The sequence below is a fragment of the Ixodes scapularis genome, unplaced genomic scaffold (assembly GCF_016920785.2).
Source record: "Ixodes scapularis isolate PalLabHiFi unplaced genomic scaffold, ASM1692078v2 PGA_scaffold6__148_contigs__length_123643588, whole genome shotgun sequence".
Lineage (NCBI taxonomy): Eukaryota > Metazoa > Arthropoda > Arachnida > Ixodida > Ixodidae > Ixodes > Ixodes scapularis.
Window position 1 is genome coordinate 59,605,190 of NW_024609881.1, and position 22,084 is coordinate 59,627,273.

The following is a 22,084-nucleotide window of genomic DNA, read 5'->3' on the forward strand; positions in this document are numbered from 1 at the left end:
ATCAGCTGCTACACTCCGTTTCATCATAATTTGGCAAATGGTGATGGCTACTGTCCCAGTGAGCCAATATGCACGTCAGAGGCACATGATAAGATATATAATCAGAGAACTCTCCTCCTGCGGAGAGTTGTCACATAAATTGCCTCCATCTTTCCGATTTACTCGATGAGGGTGTAGCGCTTTCTCTTTGCCATGTTATGGTGAAAGAAAATATTCGCGGGGCGCACATTTGAAAAGGATGGATGCAAGGAACTAAAAAGAATGGCAGTCAGCATTTTTCTCCAGGAAGGATTCTTCTGGCAAGGGTCGAAAACAAATACAAGTTATTTTGAGGGGGTAATTATAACAAGAAAATACCTGATAAACTTATACAATACATTTTCCATGAAAGCATATGACTGCTATAAATTCTACGAAAGTGAAAAATGCGCAGTTTATTTTATATTTTCGTGTTGAATCAAATTTCACAAGTCGTTGATACATATGGTGCTATCTGCGGGTGTGTACAATAATGAATACGATAACCATATCCAAGGATTCTGATCGCACACAGAAGGCAAATGTGGAGTGTCCATACCGATCGGCAGGGAAAGAAACCTACTAATATTTTTTTTGTAAGGGACATCAGATGCTATATTTGTGCACTGACCAATAGAAAATGGGAAGAGTTGCAAAATGTCTTGTGAGTGCCAAGGGGATAAATATATTAGCGTTAGCAATGGACTATTTTCTGAATGATTGATTCCAATACTTCTGTAAGATGTCGCTGCTTGTAACTTGTGTGAGCGCCATCTTTTAACTTAAAAATATACTCCGATGAAATGCAATCTTGGGCAATGATAGCACAATTACATAAAAATCTTCAGAACTGCCAATTCGTAAAATCGTTGATTTGTAGAAGAGGTTAAAGATCCCAAGAGCGTCCTCGTTAACCGCTGGTGTGGTTGTCCGGTGGCCTAGGCAACCCTAGGCTCTAACGCGAAGCATTCTTCTCGCTTCGGTTCTCAGATATTACACTGTTCAAACAAAGCTACACTCTAAAAATGCCCGTGAGTCCGCTTTCCCGCACAACACTTGGAGAGCCAGTCACCGCAACTTGCGGAGGCAGCTCAGCGAATGACGATGCGGAAACATATGTTTAGACCAAAAAAACGCAGTCTGAGTTGTGACATTAAGCAATGCAAAAAGTCACGCTTGCATTGCTTAATGCCACAACTCAAACTGCGTTTTTTCGCCTAAAAATATGTATTGCAATCGTCATTCGCTGAGCTGCCTCCGTAAGTTGCGGTGATTGGCTCTCCAAGTGTTGTGCGGGAAAGCAGGCGCACGGGCGTTTTTTAGAGTGTAGAAGAATGCTAAAACGTACGCTAAACCTCGGCCGGACTGGAAGCGCGCGCTCTCTTTCTCTTCTTACGGCTTTTGCGATTGGGTTGCGTGTGGTGAAAAAAGGACTGGTGTTTTACAGGTCATTAACGTCAGGAATTTGTTATGAGCGGTATTTGCGCAAAGTACAAAAATCGTTGCATCGCCCCTTTAAATAATGTGAATTTCGTCGCGTGCATTGCGATCTCATCACGGACGTGGCATTATTGTACGAATGCGGGCCAACGCGTTGTTTAGAAATAATCCCCCCGCAAGGTGTGGAGAGACGTGCAGTTCGCACACGAGATGTAATAAGTGCGCTTGCGCGGGAACCAGATTCGCGTAAAATGGAGCATCTGCGCAAGCGCCCTGTCGATAGCAGTGCCCTCGCAGCGGCTTGACGTCAGGTCCGCGCGTTTGTCTATACTCAAGCGCGAGGAGACGAGCTTGTTGTTATTGAAAGCAAATAACAAACCTGATTCCTGTAAGAAGCTAGCAAATCGGGTCCGTCGGTGAACGTTACACACTATACATAACGGGACAACTAGGTAAAGTAATACGAACAAAATACACAACCACCACAGGGCACCGCAGTGTCCTGTCGTGGTTGTGTCTTTTCTTCATCTGCGTTGACGTTGTTATCCTCATTCTGCTTTCGTTTTTTTTTGTTTATTTCCTTTGTCTTGGTTGCTCACTAGCCACGACTAAAGTGAATCATCCCTGCCATCTACAGTTCATCTGTTTGTAGGGGTTGGAAATCTTTCGTGGTTTTCTGGTCGTCTCCCTCGTTTTCTTTCACAACTGCCCACCAACCGGACATTCTTTGGAGAAAATGAGCAATATTTTGGTATTTAATTTTCCCCCCAAAGAATCGCATTTATGATGTTTGGTATTGAGTATTATTTATATTGGGCGTTTTTAGTTTAATATATACATCCAAGAAAACCAATAGTATCGGGCTACGTGTATGCCAAGTTGCACCTTAAAGACTTTTATGGACAAAAACACACTTAAGAACGTTCTTTTTCAAAAATTCATTTCCTAAAATACATACCAACGCCATTTCTTGGTAACACGATTCTTCTCCAGGAATTTCCGTTCTATGGGAACCCGATTGTCTGACATACTTTGTGTGGTCCTTACTTCTCCGCACTTAAAGGGTAAATCGGTGGATCCACAAGGGGATCGTTATCGAATGTGCCGCCAACAACGTAATACGTCTTGGGTGTTATAAATAGCTGGTGAATAAAGAGATAGGCAAGAGTTTAGGTTAAATGCCAACACATATGTGACACTAAAGCGATCAAGAAACAATCAGCTTTAATTGCATAATTTCAAAGCATAAAGCAAAGGATATAAAATAAAGTTTATTCATATCGTGCACAAAATGGCAAGCATGACCAGAAGATATTATACACTGATTTTTAAGGTCAAAATTTGAGAGTTCATTTTCTTTAAGCATTTCCAACACAGAAGTGTTGCTTCGGTGCCTATAGGGAGTACACACTGGACGCCATATTTTGGGGGGTCTGTTTAGCGCGCATGCTCAGAACGAGCTCACATCAATAGTCTGCTAAGACCGGCACTCTTGATGGTGCGGAATGCACATTGCAAAATATCTGTGGAAGCTCGCCATCAGCACGCGGCACGCTCGATCAGCATTCGCGCATATATATATATATATATATATATATACAACACGGGCACTTCACACCATCGTACGTGGTCTCCGAGGAGGATATAAACGAATTTGTGCAGATGAATGAACCGTACTTAATCCAATGAATTAAAGAATCCAAGTTTTTCAGGAACCCGCCGAAAGCCAAAAAACGGCTGAGCCGTTTTTGGCTTTCGGCGGGTTCCTGAAATTTCGGCGGGGTGACCCGCCGAAATTTGGACTCGACCGTTGCACTGTATAAATACCACCCGCGTTCATCTGTAAAAGTTCGTCCTGACGAAGGCCGGACTCCGGCCGAAACGTCGAAGATTAAATCGTCCGTTGTTGCTGTTTTCACTAAGGGTTTTTCTTCTCAGTTATATACCCACGCCTTCGGCTTCCCGCCACCATGCCCGTTGTATATATATATATATATATATATACCTCTACCTCCTCTTCTCTAGGCATCTCATGAGCTCTGTACTAATATATATATATATATATATACAAGAAAGTTCCATGGACTGAACAAAACCAAGGAAAGGTTTCTTGACGTTTTGAGAGGAGGACTTCTTTCGAAACGTCAATAAACCTCTTGTTTTTGTTCAGTTCATGAATTCTTCTTGTGCATTTAAATAATCACCGGTCCTCAAGCTTCAATCATCATATATATATATATATCGTAAACAAAACGGCCTTTGAAAATTTTGAAAATCGGACGCAGTAACGTAATTTTTCTCGGCGTTGTATTTTAGTGATCGCTAAACTATGAAATATGATTTTTATCTTTATAAAAAAAGCTAGAAAACTGTTTATTTCCTCACATACGCAGCGGTTGCGCGGTTTCTTCTTTAGTATCCCTCAGTTGCTGATTCTCATAAATCTGAAGAACCAACTCGTTTTCTTTTTTTATACTTACCTAATTCATTTTGCTCGATGCTCAACTTTGCCATGATGTTTTAGAAGACAAATGGTAGAGGAAAAAAATATGACTTGTGAGGTTGTTATATTATTATTCTCTATTTCTCAATCCGTGTTTTGTATGTCTTTGGAATGCCGTATTTCAAACACCACTGCTACATGCGAAAGGTAGGCAAGTTTTATCGAAAGCATATAAATATTGATACAAAGGCTGGTAAAATGCACACAATGTGTTTAGATAAGATACTTTTAGTTGATTTCAATATGAATTCTTGACAAAATAAAAAATTCGCTTTACCCATTAAGGACTGTTACTTTTTTTTTCTTAAATTAAGCCTTAAAGGGACACTGACAGGGTATCTATGCTCGCCGAGGTTTTCAGTTGTACGTGACATATGAGAGCTCAACTACCCAGAACAGAATTGGCGGCTCGAAATTCGGTTTCTTTCCGCCCGAAAACCGCCGATCAAGAACTGGCCGGTTCGAGTCTCGCTCACTCTCTTTTTCGCGCTCACGGGCCGTTTTCTAAGGTATCGATGCGACCACCAAATTTAATCAAAGTCGTGGGTCACTGGAGGCACACACTCAATATTAAAAATAGAAAAAAAAATATGAAACCCATTTTTTGTGGCTTCTAAAAAGCTGTAAATACGTTGATTGAAAAAAAAAAAAAGTTCCACAGACAACCGGAAGCATTCTGTGCTTTCGTCGTTTCGCGTATCGTGGGACTCGCGGGGACGGCGATGGCAGAGGACGACGGGCGTGGGACCTCTATTTCAGAACTGTCGTTCGCGTTACCGGCAAATTCTGTCTACCGACAGAATTCGCATAATGGGCAGCTTCATCCCGTACGACACGCCCGGCCACCAAGCCGATTTGCACGAAGACGTCGCCGAGCCGTCGCTCCCCTCTCGTGGCTGAAGACATCGCTCGCGCAAACGTGAAGCACGACGTGTCTACTTCGAGTTGAATATGCACGCGTACGATTTCTTTACTAGGTGCGAATGTCACCAAAGCGTGGTGCTTCCCGACTTCGACCCGGGAGTGCTTTTGCTAGAGAAAAATCGACAGCCAACTTTCCAACTTACAGTTTACCGGCTGTATTATTACTAAGGAAAGAGATCCTCCAGAATTGAGATGCCCCAGTAGCTCAGTGGGAAAGACGTCTGGTATACACGCGGTAGAACCGTGTTCGATCCCCGTCCCTTTTTGTTTTTCAAGCATTTTTTGATGTTTACATGTCTTTTTCTTTTTTTACAATCATCGCTGAAGAAACAAACAAAAAAAAAATAACAAACAAATGTTGTGGACGATACTTCGCTGAATTGAAGGGTATGGGATTTTCGTTTTGACACCTGCTAACTCGATGTAATCACTTTCCACAAAATGCAAGGAGGATATAAGTCAGTTAGCGTACGCTTTTTGAGGTGCCCGTAAATGTTCTACAGGAATTGCAGCCAGCCATTGGTCCCAATCCCGTTGATCTTTCGGAAACTCTGTCGCACAAGGCCACTTTTTTTCGGATGCAGGACATGTGAGCCAGCTCTTCACGCAACATCTTGGGTGTATTCTTTTCGGAGCCGATCATGGAAATTCACCACGGGCACTCACTACTCATCTCCAACTCCTAAATGTACAAAACAAGTCATCTTGGAGTATAGAACAACGAGCGGAACAAACATAACTGCAAAAGAATCGCAGGGCGAGCAGTTCCCGCACGCCGCATCGCACGCCGCATGTCGTGTCGTCTGCTACGGAGAGAAGAAAAAAAAAACACAAAAAAACGCACTGTCGGGTGTAGCCACGTGACTTCCGCCACTCACTCTCTTCTCTCCACTTCTCCGACCTCCGTCGGGTTTAGGTTTCGGTTTCGAGCAGTTGCGTCTTTTGGCTTTATTAAAAAAATACGCTACTCTGTTGCGAATATTAATTGGGTAGTCCTCCGACACCATAATGAAGCGCCTGGCAAAAAATAAATTTTTTTTTTTTGGGGGGTGTCAGTGTTCCTTTAAGGGAGTCCAATATAATCCATTAGTCATAAAGAGCAGCACACTAATCCAATATTTATGAAAACGAAATTGCTCGATTATCTTTTTAGCAAAATATATTAATAGGAAACTCCTATCGTGTTTAAATCAAATGCGAACGGCGGTGCATGTGGCCTTAAATGATATTGCGTTACTTGAAGGCCTTAGGAACTGATACAACCGTGGAGTGAAGCACTACCACCTAGAGAAAAAGGCCGAAGCACTCCGAGTCATGGCGTAAGGATGGCCAAGGGAGAAAGGACATGAGGCAATAGCGTAAACAAATGGGGCTATTACTTAATTACTCCACGTCGTCTCACGTGTTGTTTTTTCATGTGCGCCTTTATTTGGAGTTCAAACCAACTGAAGGATGCCATCTGGTAGAGTCATTATTAATTATACTCCTCATAAGTAATAAAAACATTATGCATATCACCAAGTTTGAGAGTGACAAATATAAGCATGCATCATAATCCTTTAACTCCAGGATAAATGACAGATGCGTTCGGACCGCGTGCTTCATCTCGGATGTGCTCTACTGATCCTGGCGCGCTCCTAAAAAAAACTGTGGGGAAAGGAGGCATGAGGGGCGATGGTGTCCCTGCCCGCAGCTACGCGTGCACGGCGTAAGCTGGGGTCTGCTGTGTGTCATTCGACACGTCGCCGTTGCACGCAGGCCTGAGATCTCGTCTCCTTCTCCCGATTCCTTTCATCCAGTCATGGCTCGCGCTAAAAACTGCAGCTCGTGCACCCCCGAGTTCTCGAAAACCAAAATTTCTCGGCGGGCACAAATCTTGATTCGGCAGGGAAATCCTTGAGTCTCTACATACCAAATCTTCTGTCTCAAACCTGTCCAGCCCATTTCTTTCTTTTTCCAATCAAGAAATTCCCTCGCTGCGGGGCGAGAGGGTTCCTACAAAGACATAAGACAATCCAAATTCCCGTATCTTCTACTCCTTCCCTTCTCCGCGCATTCTCCCCCTCCACTTTCCCTTCCCTCCCCAGGAGGGCGCCGCCGGCGCATCTTCTCTTCCTCTTCTCCGCGCCCTTCTCCCTTCCCCCCTCCTCCCTCCTTTCCCCAAAAGGGCACCGTCGACACCCGGCCTGCGTGTAACGGTGACGTGTCGATTGACACAACAGACCCCACCTCACGCCGTTCACGCGTAGCTGCGAGCAGGGGCACATGGCTCACGTTTCCCTCACCCACCACCCTCCCTCTCAAGCTCCCCAACGCCCCCGCCAACATTCAGGAGGGGAAGTCGAGACAGTAAACGTTTTGTTGAAAGTCGAAAGCCTGTTTTGTCTGTTTGTCGCCAATGTCCCTCTTTCCTTATCGTAAATTAGAAACCAACACGCTCAACCATCTACATTATACTTATGTGAGCTTCATGTTATGTGCTGTCCTGCTGGCAACCCACTGAACCAGCTGGAGTTTGACCCATCCTCGTTCTTCCGGGCCGCCATCTTCGTGTCAAGGATGAGTCTCCTCCGCCTGCAACTGCGGTCCTTGGGAGTCTTCCTTGGGGAAAACGTGGCCCATCCCTCAGTTCACCGTCTCCTAGGCTTTGAATCATCAAGTCGGCCTTCCACCTAAAGAGTAATGCAGATAACAAAGTAGGAAGTCTCACCGGAAATCCTTGTGATGAGAACTGGGCTACGCCCTCTGATGACCGGATGCTTCGGCACCTGCTTCAACACGCACCCCGCCTTCGTTTTTCTGCGGAATTCCTGGGACCTCCTCCTTGAGACAGCATGGAGACGCGTGCATCAGGGTATCCTCGCGGGTTCTGCCTCCCGCCGCAAGGCAGGCCTGGATTTCCCCATCAATCTCTCAGACACCAATTTGTCGGCAGAGGCAACTGCCCTTCTGTCAAAAGGCCCCAAGTTCGTGCCGCCTGCGCCATCATCAAGAGTTGACCAGCTGGCCTCCGTCTATGAGATTGTGTCGAAGGCCCCGGATAGTGATCGACAGGACTTTGTCGGGGCGCCGGCCGGCGTGGTTTGCCATCACGGTGGCGCGAGAGCACCGGTGCGCTCGGAGGTAACAAGCGTCGTGAAGGAGCTCCGCCGATCCGATCTAGTGCTTTTGGAGGCGGACAAGGTGGGCCGATTCGTCATAATTAACATGTACAAACTCGGAGAGAAAGTGGATGAGGCACTAGAAAATAACTTAGTCCCCCTGAAAAAAAAACATCCATCGGGTGCACTCCGGTCCGAAGTCAAATCTGTTCGTGATTCGCTCAGCCTCTCTTCATAGCGCAGACCAGCTCGTAGCACGTGGAGCGAAAGCTCGCGCTGCAGAACCCAGGGATTCTGGGTTCGAGCCCCACCCCTGCCTGTTTCGATCTGGATGAGCATCGTACCGGCGTGCGGTCGTGTATCAGTACTGCGTAGTGCACGTTAAAGACCCCAGGCTAGCGGTTGTACCGCACTGGCTAAATTTCTCATCTACAGCTGGGAGACTTGTCGCCTCTGTGAAGCAGACCAAGTTCTGGGCTGTATAAGCATACACACAACCCAATTTTTTTTAAAAACGATAGTTTCTGCACCGACAAAACAGTACCTCTCCATCTTTTTCACGGCGAAAACGCACAAGCTAGACATTCCCTCTCGAAGCATAATCTCTGAGGGGAGGAGGGGGGGGGGATACTAGCAGAAACCCTTCGCCCTCTTCCTACAAAGGCAGCTTTCTTGTAGTGATTTCCCCACCCGTTCCGCGTTAAAGGCTCCCTTGAGGTGATTGATATTATCCGACCTTTGCACTCCAACCTGGACTACAACGTGTTCTCGCTGGATTCCGATGACATGTATTACAATCTCGACCTCAAAATTCTCTTGTGCTCTTTGTCCGAGTAAATCGACCTGCATCGAATGACGAGGTTTCAAAACGCGTCCGGAATCCCGGTCGGAGGCTTCCTCGATCTCCTCCGGCTCCAGCTGAGCTTTGCTCTGGTTGAGCACGAGGGAAGTCTTCATTGAGAGGTCGGGCGTGTGCATCGGTTCCTGCGTCGCGCCGATCCTCAGGGAGATTTATCTATTTTTTGTGGATCGCGTGGCGCAGGAGCATCTTGCTCGCTCAGGTAATGAATGTAACATCTTCCGGTACGTTGACGACTACATCGTTCTTTATCCTATCTCCAACTTAGATGCTCCCATCCTTCAGGCTTTCAAAACTAACGCCAACGGCCTCATCTTCAAAATGGAAGACCCTACTCAGGAGGGACACCAATTTCTCGATCTTCGACTAACCAACTCGTCTCACGGTCTACGCTGGCCTTTTAAACAGCGTTCCCAGAAACCTCTCCTCCCCTTCTTTAGCCATCATTCAAAAACCGTTAGGTCCGGAATTATTCAGTCTCTCCTCTCCTCCTCTTGCAGAAAGTCCTGCGATCACAATATCAGAGAGAGCCTGTCGCTGCAGGCAACCAGGCTCCGGAGGGTGGGTTACCCGGTGTACCTCCTAGATAACATCAGCAAGAAACTCATCCTGCAGTCTAGGAGCCGCCCAAAGGAGGCCCTTCGGGACCCGGTCTGCCCGCACAGCGTGCATTTCTTACTCCCACAACACGGCACACCGTCTGCGCGCACTTGCACATCGATTCGGTACCAGGGTTGTTTTCATATGTAACTTTAAATTAGAAGGCATGTGCAAGCGAGTCACTAATCCAGAACCCCCACCCACATGCACAAAAAGCACGCGCAGTGCTTCCGGGCCTGCACAAAGGAGAAGGTTTATAGTATCAATCTTGTGTGCGGAGCCGAGTACATCGGTGAGACGGGGAGCTGCGTGAATGACCGTGTCCGGGAGCGCGCCAAGGAGATCTCGTCTCCTTCTCCCGACTCCTTTCATCCAGTCGTGGCTCACGCCAAGAACTGCCCTTCGTGTACCCCCAGTTCTTGAAAACCGAAATTCTCCGCGGGCACAAATCTCGATTCGGCAGGGAAATCCTTGAGTCTCTGCATGTCAAATCTTCTGTCTCAAAGCTGTCCAGTCCATCCCTTTCTCTTTCTGATCGAGAGATTCGCGCCCTGCGGGGCGAGAGGGCTGCTCCCAAGACATAAAAAAGTCCAAATTCCCGTATCTTCTGCTCCTTCTCTTCTCCGCGCATTCCCGCCCCCCCCCCTTCCCTTCCTTGCCCAAGAGGGCACCGCCGGCGCATCTTCTCCTCCTCATCTCCGCGCCCTTCCTCCCCCTCCCCCTTCTTCCCTCCTTTCCCACTTGGGCCTCCGTGTAACGGCGACGTGTCAATCGACACACAGCAGACCCCACCTTGCGCAGTGCACGCGTAACTGCGAGCAGAGCCACATGGTTCACGCTTCCCTCACACACAACCCTCCCTCTCAACCTCCCGGACGCCCCCGTCGAGATTCAGGGGGCGAAGTCGAGACAATAAGCGTTTTGTTGAAAGTCGAAAGCCTGTCTTGTCTGTCTTCAATGTCCCTCTTTCCTTATCGTAAACCACTGGAATTCGCCATAATTCACAAAGGTCAAAAGTTTCAAATATTAAGCTGAGTGCTTGCTTAGAAAACATGTAACAAAAAAAAAGTTTGTCGTCGAATTCTAAAGTAATAATTGAGTTGTTTCGAATTGTTTTTTTTTTCAATTTATAGGGTCTTATTCGGTTATTTCTTCATTATGCAATCTGTGTTTTACTCCCGTGGCACACGTCATCAAAATTCCTTTCGAAATTTTCGTATTTACGAGAAGCTGAAACTGCTGGCAAAACGACACAAATGCATACGTAATATAAAAACTGCATTATGCCGTCGATAACAAAATAATAAAATTGCCTTAAGGTACTAATTTCCAGAAAAATGCTCTACGAAAAATGCAGAGTAGTATGTGAGCTTTCGTTTCATTGGCATCAAAGGCGTGTTGAGAAAAGGTCAGAAAAATATTCCTTACGAGATCAATCATTTGGGTGTATTGATGTACGTGACCTAACGGTACTGTAAAATTATAATTGGCCAGACTGAGTCCCAATATCATAAATAAGAAGGCCGCATTGACGGTCCATGCCATCTGGTCAACCTGAGGAGAGAAATCATGATCAGCGGATGGTCTCAAGATTAAGGAAGTATAAAGTTTCTGGTGCAATATAATATTAGGATTGTGCGAACGCAAACATTTTTTTGATAATCAAATACATATCAAATAGTACCGAACAGTTGCCAAGAAGTGGAATATCTAATCGAGCATTAAAGAGGCAGTAAAGTGCTTTTTGCGATTCTAGTTTTCTGGTCATAACTCAATCTACGAGCTCTGAACATCCTTAAATACCCAAAGTTACTTTCATGCGCTGCCGATTTCATTTAAAAAAAATTAATGAAGATAAGAAGTTTTTTTTTCTTAAATTTACGTAAGTTTGGTTTGCTGCATAGATATAAAGGTAAAATGGCATTCCCGTTTCCTGGAACAAGTCCAGAAGGAAACTGTGGTGCAGGCCATGTGCCCAACGTTGAAAGTCTGGTGGCCCGGTAAGATGAAAACCCACCCGGCTAAGATGGCGCCGACGGGTAGTTTGAATGTCGAGCAGGCCAAAAGCAAGTGCACGGGATGCGTTTCCCGGACTGGGGCGGGATAAAAGGAACATCACTTCGATGTCCCTTTATAAGAGATTGTAAAATGTTAACTGTAACTAAAAAAGTGTGTGTGTGTGTGTGTGTGTGTTTGTGTCGCAGCATGAGCGGTAACATTATAACGGCAAATCCAGCAGACTCCGACCAGGCAGGGGCACTTGTTCACAAACCGATATGTCTGTTTCCATATTAAAGGATAAATCAAAACGACCTAGCGAGTGGACATCCTGCATCAGGTTGGTGTATAAAAGGACACGATGAGCAAGAACATAGCAATGAGTAGCAAAAGAGCGGAGAGACCGTCCCAGATAGCCATCGACTCTGCCAGCTCCGAGGGTAGGCGGGCGTCCGGGGGGTACAAGCGCGTTTGATTTGCAGCCGAGGTGGAGGGGAAAACGAGGCTTTTATGAAGCCTTGATTCCTACAGTCCAGTATCCACATAGGCTACCAGGTTATAGTCCGCGGACACTATTGAGCGAGGACTACCCTGTTGGAAAATTTCGACGATGGAAAGATGACGGAAAAGGCCCATACAAGCGTAACCGTAATATGGGACATCCTGAACAAGCGAATCGGCGGATTCAGTATAGTGGATTAAGGCGGAACGATACAGGTAGGCGGAACCATACAAGCGTGTCGTATTATGGGACATCTTATACCAGCGTAGTGAAATATGGCGGAACCATGTGGAACCATACATGCATAACGTATTATGGGACAACCTATACCAGCGAAAAGGCGATACCAGCACGGTGGAGCCATATGGCTCCAACATGCTGGTTTTGCCTTTTCACTGTTGTACAGGGCGATTTAGTTTTAAGCTTTACATATATGTTTAGAAAGGTCTTGAAAGCTAAATTAATGCGGTTTTGCAGGCGAGTTATACGGCCAGGCGTACATAGTATAGGGACCTAATCGTAACAATCAGTCAGATAATTAAATACAATTTGTTAATTAACTTTTTAATTAGTGCAAATGAAAATATGGTTTCAATTAGAAACTTGCTGAGTCATTGAAAACCACAAAATCAACTCTTTTTAGAAGGATATAATGCAGGGGTAGCATTTTACTTGTTCTGTAAAAACGCTTTATTTGGACGAGTTTCTAGGTTTCAGTTTCTTATCAGAGCTCATCTCTGCGCCCAAGGTCCTGTTCCCCGTTAGACACGCAGCGTACGTGCGCCTTGCTTCCCTCCATCCTACGAGGGAGGCGAGGGGCGGCTTCGCACTGTGGCCACCGGCAGCAGGACCGCAGGTGCAAAGATGCGCTCTGGTAAGAAACCAGTCTGGAAACGCGTCCAAGTTGACCATTTTTTTAGAACGCCATAAAATGCTGCTCTTGTTTTATATCTTCACAAAGAAAGTTGATTTAGTGTGTTTTGATGATGCTTAGCAAGTTTCTAATTGGAATCATGGGTCTATTTTCACTGATTAAAAATTTCAGGAACATACTATACTTAGAGAGAGGCTGACGCGGTTTTGTATTTTAGAAAACACTTTTAAATCTTCTTCATATGACCTCCAGAATCTCAAAAATCAAAATTATTTGGTAATTTTATGAATCGAGGCTGCGTAGAGTCATTTTTAAAGCGCTGTGAAAGCACTTCCTTGGAGAGCGACGTCACAAAAGTGGCTTTCGAAATTTTTGCTCATGCATCTTCAGCACCTATGCACGCACGTGCTATTTCTTAAAAGGGCAGAAAAATGTGTCGCGACTGGTGCCAATGCGGGAGGATATACCTAGAAAACTTGAGATTGGACGCGCGGCCCTTAAGCGACACGCTTGGCGGCCGAAAGGTCTTCTTACGATGTCACTATTGGTAGGATGTTTTTTTTGTTTTCTCACGTTTAGTTATATCTTTGTGGAAAACGAACGGGATATTCAGATTCGCGAGATAAAACTATGCTAGAATGAACCTCCATCTAGTTTTCTGAAAGAAGACTGGCACATCTCTGTAATAAGCTGACTGATCATTACAAATTAGCCTTTTATACTATGCCGCCCTGGCCATATAACTCACGTACACAGACCGCGTAAATGTAGCTTTTACGGCTTTTTTAAAAAAAATCTGTAAAACATACAAAAAAAAAACACTCTCTAGAATGTCCCCCAATACGATACGATTGCATGGTTCTTTTCCCGCTTGCATTGTTCAAGAAAGACCTGTGGACATCCAGCGTTTCATTGGAATGCTGGATGTCAGCGAGTCTACATCAGTGAGTGGTTCCAAACAAGCATGATGTTTGCACACCAGTAAGCTCTTATCCGAGGCTCACCAGGAGCACTAAGAGCAAAGGAAAAATGTCGTGACGTGGTAAATTTGGTTGCAGGTATTTATTTTTAGAAGAACTGCAAGCAGCAAAGCTTAACTTTGCTGAAAAGAAGATAATTAAAAATTCAATACTGAACAATGGTGTCCCTTGAGCTGTCAGACCAAACTCCCACTCTTGCCACTCAGGAGTTCCCAACTTGTGCGTAGAAGATCAGCACAACCCAGATTTGTGCTGCAAGCGCACCTGCAATATAAAAGTTGAATAAACATGAGATGAAATATGAGACGTTTACAATTCTCTGTAATGTGAAATTAGAGCACAGATCTTGAAGAGGAGGATGGGAGGGTATGACCCCCCACCCCCTAACCCTCCTACTCTTCTGCTCCCTCCCATTTAGCGAAAAATTTCCCTGAATTTAGGGGGAAAATTTGCCCACTAAATTTAGCGGGTTAAGTTTTCCACAAAATTTAGCGCGGAAATTGATGTCACATGACCTCAACACAAATGCAGTTTTCCCGCTAAAAGTAGCGGGGAAAATTACGTTGCATGACCGTGTCATGTCATCCATAAAAAATTTAGTTTCTCAGCTAGACTTAGCGGAAATATTAACGTCACATGACCGCAATATTAATTCAATTTCCTGCCAAGTTTAGTTGGGCGGTTACGCCGAGGGCGACGCCGCGAAACGCGGAAACGGGTGCTAAGAGCTGCGCTAAAAAAACTGAATGCATCAGGTGAAATAAGGTGAAAATTAGAGATAAGAAAAAGAGAAGAGAATCTAAGATACCGTTCTCAGACCCTTCCTTTTGTCCGTTCTCAAATGTTTTGATTTCAAGAAATGTTTATATCTTTTTTCATACCCAGAGAACCCCTCCCAGTTTCAGCATGAATGCAATAAATCAATGCAGACTAGTTCTTGTAAACTATAATGCACATGAAAATGAATGTTCGCCACATAGTCATGTATGAGCCAGTGGCTCAGATCTCTAAATACATTTGTATTGAGGAACATTCTTGAATAAAACTTCTGGGCTTTTCATTCGACAGTTTGTACTTCCATGAGGAACACTGTATGGCACTGATTTTTTTTTGTGACACATCAGAAACAGCAGCGTCATCCTTGCATGCCCAACAAGAATTTGTATTTTTTTTTTTTAGCATGGCATGTGCTATTTTAATGGTTATATATCCTCCTTTAACAAAATTTCCTTTGTAGAGCTTTTTATTGTTTCTTATTTAACTCGCACGACAGATTCGGGACCTTGAATTCTCACTCGGCATCAACAGTTTTATATATTAATGTAATAGTGAAAGACAAGAATTATGGTCTTGAGTACGGCTCAACAAGCACAGATATTGAGAAAAGTACTGAAGAAAACTCAAATGTCAAAATAAAAATAAGCTGGAATGTGGATACAATTAGGGACATGGTCATGAATACAGTAGCAGATTCAATATGAAGAATACGTGTTAGACGCACACTCAAAGAAACCTGTTGCATCTATATTCATGCAAATTACTTCGCAGAACCCTGCGCTGCAGTCTCGGGTGCGAGTTCGCTGAATGAGTCCACTGAAAATGAGTGCAGACGGAAAAAGCAGTTTGATCTGCGACAATGAGCATTACATAAGCAAGTGACATGTCATTGTTACTGTTACAGTGCCGAATGCTTCATACTCCCAGTCGCATCATTCTGCGAGTTCCATCCGTATATTACAGGGTTTGGCTCTCTCGAATTCTTCGCGAGAAAAATATGAACTGGAAATGTCTAGCGTAGTTCTAGAAAAACTACTTCCAGAATCCTAACTCAGCATCGTAAAGAATATAAAAAGTTTCTAGAGATAAGGTTAGTGCAGGAGTTGAATAAATTAAATACTTAGTTTTGTGAAACCATCTTGCCGTAGTAAACGTATAAAGTTCCCCTAGGTAGAGCTAGTCATTACAGATGATTGTGCCCATTGCATACCATAAAAATTTAATTTGCGACCTACAATATTTACAGACTCAACCAACTCTGAATAAGTGGAACACTTGGCACTAAAGATTGGTCTCACCATGACTGTCTGTAAACATCCACATAATAATTTCCATAAACCTATGCATTTCAAGAAAATATTTGGAGCGAGCTGTTTAAACTGCCATAACACTTTTTAACACTAATAGAAAGCCTGTAGTGGTCTACAACTTAAGCAGTTTTTACTTCATTATGAAGGGCAATAACAAATATGTGAAGCTTAAAATTAGGCCTGCACTGAATTGCTTTCTTAAGTTGAACGTGCTATGCTCAGTTCAATATACTATCTTTGCAGAGCTGACAATGTGCAAGTTCCCATTTTTTTATACTTCACATCTCCCGACTGCTGGGTGGGGTAGGTACATAAGATTAATGACACCAACGTAACACAATGATTATTTTAAGAATTTGTTTGGGTATGGCACTAGCGAAGCCATCTGCGGGAAGTTATTTCTGTGACTCCGTCGAACCTACATCCGTGGGCTTTAAGTTCACAAGTGAATCATGTCTGCAGACGCCTTTTTGTAATTGGAACTCCATCCAACCCGAGATTTGAATGTTTTTTGCATTTTAGGATTTGTAGTGCTTTTGCTGTTTCACTTAAGAAGAGGTAAGAGTGCTTATTTCGAGTAGCATACCTAACACTTGGTGGCATGTGGACTCCCTTGTCGTGATGCTAATCGAAAGTCACAGGCAGGGAGACACTGTGATGCTCTTGTTGCTGGGATTACCTCCCCCATGGTCCTGGCCGGACCACAGAAGAAGATTGAGTCCAAGCTTGTGGCCACTGGGATCTCCAGATCTTGAGGCAACCAAGTAGCTGGAAATAAAAACAAATCACAATCAAGTACTTGGCAGAGCTAAATTAGAACGGCTAGCATATTGTTCCATGATCAGCACATAGATCCTTTTGTTTTTATACTTTGTACTTGTACCTATTAAAAAACTGCTCCTTCACAGCCACAGTCATAGACACACCCCAGGACAAGGCCACACAGGCCTTGAAATGATGGGTACCGAATTAAGGCGAATGATCAAATGCATTCATTTAACCCTCTTTCACCCCAACCTGGGAGATTTCTGTCAAATATTCACATTTAACTCTAAAGACTATAAAAAAAACCTACTACTGCAATGCAGAGCCGTATAGTGGGAGAGTTTAGCCAGTGGGTGTGGTGACAAAGGTGCCGGAGAGGAGGAAAGAAAGGAGAGCGCCGAAGGAAAGAGAGAGAAGGCAGCAAAAAGGAGACGACCGCTATTTTGACGCAACGCTGTTGGCGCGGAGCATTGCTGAGGCTATGTGTGGTCTGCTACTAGCTTAATTCATTTTTGCCTTTATAAAAGTTTGCGTTTAAACATGGAGAAACTTCTTTCTTTAGGTTTTTAAGCCACCGAGGAATAACGCTATATTATTTTATTGCCAGAGCCTGCCAAATAAAAGCAAAGGGCAGGTGTCTGGATAGAAAGAGTTTAGTTGGCGCACCAAGAGGCTAACCAATAAAAATGGGTACCACTCTGCGCAAAATGCCTAAAAAGCGTGCATCTCTACTTGACACTAACAGCGGCACACACTATCTATTCTACTGACTAAAGGGTACTAGATCATTATTTCCAGCTAACTAGTCAAAATAGATATTCTTGCCTACTTGCTTTTTAGGAAAATTTTTAAATTTACAAGAACTATTAAGACAACGGCTAAAAAAAAAGCAATGGCAAAACCAAAAATTGAATTCGCCTGCTCTCCAGTAGCACGACATCTATAGAAGGCAGACCTGCAGAATGAACAAGCAGTCTAAAGAAGAGTATGTCCCATGTATAATTTGTTTCCATGCTGCAAAGCAAGTGCTGGAAAGAGGTTTCACGACATTAACAAAATTTCTTGCAATCAGTTGAGAACAAGTTAGAGCAGTGAACTTGTCCTTGCCCTTGGCATAACATTTTAGTGTTGCCCATGGAAACTCAAATAAATTTGTGAATAAAAACAAAGAAGACTAACCTTCATAAAAAAAAATCTAACTTTTGCAAAGAAATGTTATCTTGAACAAAATATGCGGGATACAGTTGTACAGCATCCATTTTTGTGCTGAACCAATTTTGAGGCAAATCTGCGACAATGAAAAGAAAACGCCCGAGTACATTAGGGAAAGACAGAAAGGATGCATACCTACAACAAAAAAAATTAGAACGACCACGGGCAGGAACTTCTGGTGAGGCTCTCGGAGTGACTCCCTGCAATGGGCCTGCGCAGACCAGAGAACGAGATCGGTCAGAGCTTGCAGCCATAAGGTGCTTCATACCATAAAGTTCCAGAAGTAGCTGCAATTGGAAGCAAAGTGCATTTCATTTCTCTGCAGAATGTAGAGTTTAATAGCTAGTATGCAGTCATAAGGTGATACAGTCACGAATGCAGATTTTTCAATGCAGCACTATATCACCAAATTGTTAACCGTGCCGGGCAACACTAAAAACCGGGAGCATTATTCCAAACTCTCTCAGTTTAAAGTTAATTACGGCAGAAGCTGCAAGCCATGTGACCTTCTAGTTGGATGCCATGGTACGTCGAGCTTATAATCATGTCTCACACTGTTTTTGCTGCAATGGCTTGTAGTGTCAAAAGTGGTCCAGCTTAAAGAGATGCGATGTATAGACGTTTGTGAGTGGGGCCCTGACCTAGTCTTGAGCTACATTGCGAGGAAGGACGTTTCAACCGGGATGTTTGCTGTCTGCATCCACACGACCAGCTTGTGCACAGCGATTGCTCGAGCCGAGTACATGTCCTCGACAGTGCCATTATTTGACAAGCAGTTTTATGAATGTTAAACATGACTGACTTGCAGAGAGACTGCATCTCAACGACTAATGACTTGGGATACCTAACTGAATACTGATATATTGCACTAGAGGACAGCCATTTAAAACCCTACTTTGACAGGAGAGACGAGATGACTGTTAGCCATGGGCTTTTGTATTGGGGCCATCGCGTGGTTGTGCCGCATGTAGGTAGGCCACGTGATGACCGACACCGGAGACCCCGTATCGAGTTGCATGTTGACAGGCACGCCCCCCCAGTCGAAGGTACCCGCAATAGGCTGAGTGGTCTCGATGTGCCCGACGTGTTCCATTGACGCCCCCAACATGAACAGGCCCTCTGTTCTGACGAGGTGGCCGAGTGTTTAAGGCAATGGGTGCATCCAGGGAAGTCCAAGTTTCGACAGACCGAGGTGGACTTTTTGGGGCACCGAATTAGCAATCTAGGGGTGCAACCTAAGACAGAAAACATAGATGCAATCCTCCAAGTTAAGGCGCCCCGAACAGTAGCCGAAGTAAGGTCCTTTGCAGGGCTGGTGACTTACTACCACAAGTTCCTCAAGAACGCGTCCTCGATCATGGCGCCGTTGTACGAGCTTCTCCGCGCGGAGGCAAAGTGGGAATGGGGACCCAGACAGCAACGCGCGTTTAGCGAGGCGAAGACCCAACTCAAAAAAGCTGACTTCTTGGCGCATTTTGACCCAGACAAGCCGTTAATTCTTGAGTGTGACGCGTCACCAGTGGGCATTGGCGCCGTACTGTCTCACGATGTTGGCCAGGAGGTCCTGCGCCCAATAGGGTTCCGCTCTCGCACACTCACAGCCGCCGAGCGGAATTATTCACAGTTAGAGCGGGAGGCCCTCGCTTTGGTGTTCGGTGTGTCGAAATTCCGAACATACCTCTTGGGAAGGTGTTTCACGCTCGCGACTGACCATAAACCCTTGTTGGGGTTGTTTCATCCTGATAAGGCCGTACCGGCGATGGCCGCGGGGCGGATCCAACGGTGGGCTCTGCTGCTGGGGGCCTACAACTACGTCATCCAGCACAAGGACGGCAAAGCCAATATTCCGGCCGACGCACTCAGCCGGCTTCCAGCGTCTGGATCAGCACCCCCTGAATCGGCGGAAGACGAGGATGGCTGTGAGTATGTTCTCCTCACTGAAAGCCTCAACGATGGCGCCTTGTCGGCTAAGCAGTTGGCCGTTTTGACGGCGGAAGATGATGGTTTCGCAAAGGTGCGGAAGTGGGTACAGGAAGGCTGGCCCTCTCGTCTAGCACTAGGGGACAGCCATTTAAAACCCTACTTTGACAGGAGAGACGAGATGACTGTTAGCCATGGGCTTTTGTATTGGGGCCATCGCGTGGTTGTGCCGCAGGTTGCCAGACCAGCAATGCTACGACTACTGCATGATACGCATCAGGGAATGGGCTCCATGAAGACGCTAGCTCGCTCAATGCTGTGGTACCCGTGCATTGACCAAGATATTGAGCGACTCGTAAAGACGTGCCATATTTGTGTGCAGGCCGCACCGATGCCACCTAGACAAACACCTGTTCCGTGGCCGGAGACGGGGCGACGCTGGTCCAGATTGCACATCGATTTTGCGGGACCAGTGGATGGTTTTATGTTGTTAGTTGTGGTAGATTCACACACGAAGTGGATTGAGGCGGTGCCCATAAAAAGTGCCAATGGGGTTTCTACGGTTGAGGCGTTGCGAACGGTATTTAGCACCTTCGGGTTGCCAGAAACCATTGTATCTGACAATGGCCCACAGTTTACATGTGAAGAGTTTGGAAAGTTTCTGCGGCTCAATAACATCGTTCACCTTCGTACGGCACCTTACCACCCCCAGTCTAATGGGCTGGCGGAGCGCGCCGTCCGTACAGTGAAACAGGGACTTAAAAAAACAAGCAAGGGTCGCTGCAGACTCGTCTAGCAAGGGTGCTGCATCAGTACCGTCGGACACCTTCCGCAGGTGGCAAGACCCCGGCCATGCTGCTAATGGGATACGAGCTGCGCTCAAGGCTAGATAATGCGGTCGTACCCCCACCATCACGAGTCAACGATCGGAACGACACTTATACCAACAATCCTGTCCACACAGGGGAACCAGTATGGGTGCGAAATTTTGGAAGAGGTGAACTGTGGACACCAGCTATCGTACAGACCACGGACGGCGCACGCATGGTCACCGCCGACGGCAACGAGGGAGACGTCCTTCACAGACACCTCGATCAAGTCAAGCCCCGGCTTCCCGAGAGTCCACCGGAAAGTGCTTCCAGTCCGTCACGTCTCCCGCCGCCGGAGGCAGCGCCAGGCCTGCAGCGACCGACTCGAACCAGGAGAGCCCCAGTGCGGTTTTCCCCCTAGGAGGGAGAAGACTGTTGCAGATCGGCTACGCCGCCACAAGCACAGTGGCGCTTGTCATCTTATCTTCCACCTTCTCTCTCCCTTTCCCTCTCGCCTTCCCCTTGCCTGTCTACCATATAAAGCGCAAGCTGCGCACGAATAAACGTTGATTACCAGCCGCTATCGTCACGTTCTTGCGGCGTCGTAACAGCTTGTAGTGTCAAAAGTGGTCCAGCTTAAAGAGATGCGATGTATAGACGTTTGTGAGTGGGGCCCTGACCTAGTCTTGAGCTACATTGCGAGGAAGGACGTTTCAACCGGGATGTTTGCTGTCTGCATCCACACGACCAGCTTGTGCACAGCGATGGCTCGAGCCGAGTACATGTCCTCGACAGTGCCATTATTTGACAAGCAGTTTTATGAATGTTAAACATGACTGACTTGCAGAGAGACTGCATCTCAACGACTAATGACTTGGGATACCTAACTGAATACTGATATATTAACTGAATGCAAAACAAATTACCTGGCAGGCATTAAATTTATCAACAGGGTGGGTCAACTCCGCATTAAGTTGGAGTCGATGCGTCAGGCACGTAACCAGGATTTTGTTTCCGGGGGGCCCCCTCATAACAAAACGCTGTATGAGGGGGAGGGGGAGAGGAGCACCCATGCGAAATGGAAGATATCGGGGGGGAGGGGGGGGGGCCGGGCCTCATAAGCCTCCTCCTGGCTACGTGCCTGCGATGCGTAATAGGACAATACAAACAGAGATATGCCTTACAATTCCTTTTGCACCCCCAAAATGATGTGTTTTTGAAGGTAAGATACACAATGTTCTTGATTCAGAAAGTGCCTCAGCTGTACAAATGCATATGGAGTAAGGGCACTCGCCAAGCCTATTCTTCTCAGCTCTGTGCAGGTTAAGCTAAGTTAGAGTATAGAGGTACACGCTCACTGACAGCATGAGAAAGGCAGGGAGAAGTCTCCGTTTTTCCACCACCAGCCCGTCTGCTACCTTCGATGACATTTCAGTGCCTCATGAGCCTGGAGCAAGCACATCTGTCCAAAGTGGGGTGAAAAGCACAAGCA

The 22,084-nt window shown here is 45.7% G+C and overlaps 1 protein-coding gene across 1 annotated transcript; it reads left to right on the forward strand.

The window, feature by feature from the left end:
• The first annotated feature begins 19,461 nt into the window (after positions 1-19,461).
• LOC121838499 lies at positions 19,462-21,013 on the forward strand. The gene is made up of 2 exons (XM_042294779.1): positions 19,462-19,782; positions 20,619-21,013. Exons 1-2 carry the CDS (start codon positions 19,623-19,625, stop codon positions 21,011-21,013), a joined length of 555 nt encoding a protein of 184 aa, XP_042150713.1. The 5' UTR covers positions 19,462-19,622.
• Positions 21,014-22,084: the final 1,071 nt, after the last annotated feature.